At 40.7% G+C, this 3183-nt stretch overlaps 1 protein-coding gene across 1 annotated transcript; it reads right to left on the bottom strand.

Annotated features, from left to right (window-relative positions):
* Positions 1-385: 385 nt before the first annotated feature.
* On the bottom strand, positions 386-1705 carry gsx1 (GS homeobox 1). Its single transcript, XM_015393433.1, has 2 exons — positions 1166-1705; positions 386-1066 (listed from the first exon to the last, which is right to left on the bottom strand). The coding sequence occupies exons 1-2, from the start codon at positions 1536-1538 to the stop codon at positions 714-716; spliced, it is 726 nt and encodes a 241-aa protein (XP_015248919.1). The 5' UTR covers positions 1539-1705; the 3' UTR covers positions 386-713.
* Positions 1706-3183: the final 1478 nt, after the last annotated feature.

Genomic DNA, 3183 nt, shown 5'->3' with positions numbered 1-3183 from the left:
CATGTTCTTCAAAAATAGTTACAGTTAAACACAAATCATAACTGCGCGCTTCCCCTACATGAAATCAGTGAGTTTTGAATATGTGAAATGAGACGAGACTAAGAATATGATAAAAAAATAAATAAATAAATAACAATCTAAAATTGTTTCTCTAACGGTATTTTCTGTGTTGAATTTAAACAACCTGAGTCAAGTTGCGCGTTTGTGCGCAATCATCGGTGCGCAAAGCTCCCAATATGAATCTCACACGACAACAAAGTCTTTACGGCTCAGAAATAATTTTTATTTAAGTATCAACATTTTTAAATAAATAAATATTTTTGAGTTACACTGGAGGTATAATATCAGAGTGGTCCCAGTTATGCGACAGTGGTGGATATTTTTGTAAGTGACAGTTCCATCCACAAATTCAGCAGTGCCCCCCGCAAAAGTACTAATAACAATGTTGCTATGGATTGGGGACTTGTCTTTGCAAAAAATGCCCACCGTGCTCTTCAGATTGGCAGCAACAATGGGTTGTTTTCAGAAAAAAACTACATACAATCCGTACAACATGTATACAGCTATACAATAATTCAGAGCAGTTCTCTGATTAAATATTTCTTTATATACAAACGACCGAACACAGTGCGCACAGTCTTCTTTCTTTTCATCCCCTCTTTTTGGCAGCAATCAAATCTCATCAAAATCAAGAATTATGTATGGTAGCAGTTCTATGGGGAGACGGACAGATCCACATCCTCTTTTTCTGACGAGGATGGAGATGCAGGTATGTCGTCGTCCTCCTCTTCCGAGCAACGGGCCGCGGACAGGGACGAGCATTTGCAGTTGTGTGATCCAGTCCTCTGACCGCCGCTCTTTCCCTCCTTTTTGTGCTTCACTCTGCGGTTCTGGAACCAGATTTTCACCTGCTTCTCTGACAAGTTCAGGTAAGTGGCGATCTCGATGCGCCTCAGTCTCGACAGGTACATGTTTGAGGTGAACTCTCGCTCCAGCTCCAAAAGTTGCGTGCTGGTGAAGGCGGTGCGCATGCGCTTGCTACTCTGAAGTTTTCCATTGTTGTTTTCTGTTGAAAATAAAAAAGTAAAGCAGTTAAAACCCGCTTATTTGTAGAAATAAAAACAAAAAAAGGGGGGTAAATACTGTGAAATGAGCCTCTACTCACCAATGGAGATGCAGTGGAACTGCCTTGGGTCTGGAACCGTGTACGCAGCCTGGTATATCCCCGGAGCGTGGCTGAGGTTCACGCTGTTGGATGTGGAGTGTTGCCTGGATAGAGCGGAGTGGCAGTACTGCGAGCCAAAGGGAGGAAATGAAGCTTTGAGGAGCGGTAGTGTCGGAGGAGATGGATGAAGCTGGGATGCTGCCATGCACAGCGGGCAGAAGCACAGCAGTCCGGCTTTCCTTGAGTGGCATGAGCCCGGCAGCGGATGGTGCGGCGAGTGCACAGCGTATGGGAACAGAGGTGGGTTACTCTCGCTCCCCTTGTCGTTGGCCTCCCTCAAAATCAACGAATCCACGAGAAAAGACCTCGGCATGTTTGCAGAACTTGTTGCTCGTTGGCTGTATTCTGAGCCTCGATGCGTCAGGGTGCTCTCAGTAAGACGGTGGACAGCGAAGTGGTGCTGAAGGCGCACGGCCTCGCTTTAAATAGCTGCGGATAGACTGGCTTCGGCCATGTGACGGTTACGCTGCAAGCGACCGAGAGCTCTCAATAGGGTTTTGTGCCTTTCTCTAGGCATTCCCACTGCACGCTTCCCCATTATTTCACTTGTTAACTAAATGAACTGCATAATGTAGTCTATTCTTGTCAACCCCACCCACGCCGAGAGAGGCGGCTCTACCCATTCTCCCTTTTATCATCACTCTCATTTTTATCATGGTGGAGAGCTTAGATTTTCCAGGGAAAGCATTTCTCCCTCATTTAGAAAGTGAGTTAAGTTTTGTATGAGATGTTAAGCAGGGTGAGTTACTGAGAATTGAGCTAGAAGTGTCGACAAAACGGCCATAGACAGCTGGATGAAGAATAAAAGTTTGCATCCTTGTTAGGGTTTAATCAGATCAATTAAAGTCAAACTTTCTCAAAAGTTTCTTAACTTAAAAAGAGCAGAGGCAGTCGTCAGAACCCCGCACATCTTGCCAGAATAAATGTTAAAAAGTTTTATATGACATCTATTGTGTTCCATCCTTTTCTGTGTCTATTCAAAAATATTAACCTGGAGACGGTTTTGATGTTAAATTGGTTAAAGTTTGTTTTAGAAACGCAGAGGTTCCTGACAGGTTAAAAGCGATACATGTATTAACAAAATACTTCTGTGAATATCCCTAAAACAAAAAAGAATTTAACTGATTACATAGTTGTGTGTAAAATAAACAGCAAAATAAACTTTTTTTTACTTAAACTTAAAAAGTGATCAAACATGGACAATATGGGCTCCAAAAAGCGAGTTTCTCCTAAAAACACCTCTGTTATAAAAATGCATTTATTTCAGCACTAAAACCCTCTCAAAAAAATATCACGGCAGCTTTTAACTATAGGTATATACTTCTACAGAATATTCACTATAATTCTGGATTATTGTAGCAACTTTTTCCTCAAAATATGTTTATGAAATTGTCTGGTTGACCTTTTTAACCCATCATACCTTTAAAGTGGCTGAGGTTGTAGTCCTTAGTTCAAGCAGCAGGTGGTGCTAGAGAGAGAAATCTGCCCTTTATTGAAAAACTGGGTTAATTGAATATTCCCAACACAAGTTTATCTATGTTTAATAATTAGTTCATAACTTCATCTCAAAAGGCCTTGCTGCTTTTATTGTTTCACAACTTGCGAGTTGTGAAACAATAAAATATCTCTGCCTTGTGCTGCATACCACCTGAAGAAAATGCCCTCTGAGATGTTCATGTGCTCCTCTGTCAGAGGCTCCTGCAGGCACATAAACAGGTAGTTTGAACAGTTGCACTTTTACATTTCCCAGTTTAGACTCCAGAAGTGATGAATGAAAGAAAATCCTCAGGTCTATATTCTACCTGAAATATATTTATAGGTTATTACCTAAATAAATTAGCCGCTGATTTTGAATTTTACAATATTTAACACCAAATTTACAAGCTCATCAATGTATTAGTTCATATATCATATCTAACATATATTTTTAGGGTCTGTTTTTTTTTTTTTTTTTTTTT

Source organism: Cyprinodon variegatus, unplaced genomic scaffold, assembly GCF_000732505.1.
Source record: "Cyprinodon variegatus isolate N-32 unplaced genomic scaffold, C_variegatus-1.0 Scaffold641, whole genome shotgun sequence".
NCBI classification, from domain to species: domain Eukaryota; kingdom Metazoa; phylum Chordata; class Actinopteri; order Cyprinodontiformes; family Cyprinodontidae; genus Cyprinodon; species Cyprinodon variegatus.
This window is presented reverse-complemented; position numbering and strand designations above follow the sequence as displayed.

What these genes read in the sequence shown, in the direction of transcription:
- gsx1 (XM_015393433.1), bottom strand. Translation starts at nt 1,538, where the DNA reads ATGCCGAGGTCTTTTCTCGTGGATTCGTTGATTTTGAGGGAGGCCAAC. An exon ending in GTTCCACTGCATCTCCATTG is followed by an intron (nt 1,067 to 1,165) that starts GTGAGTAGAGGC and finishes TATTTTCAACAG; the next exon opens with AAAACAACAATGGAAAACTT.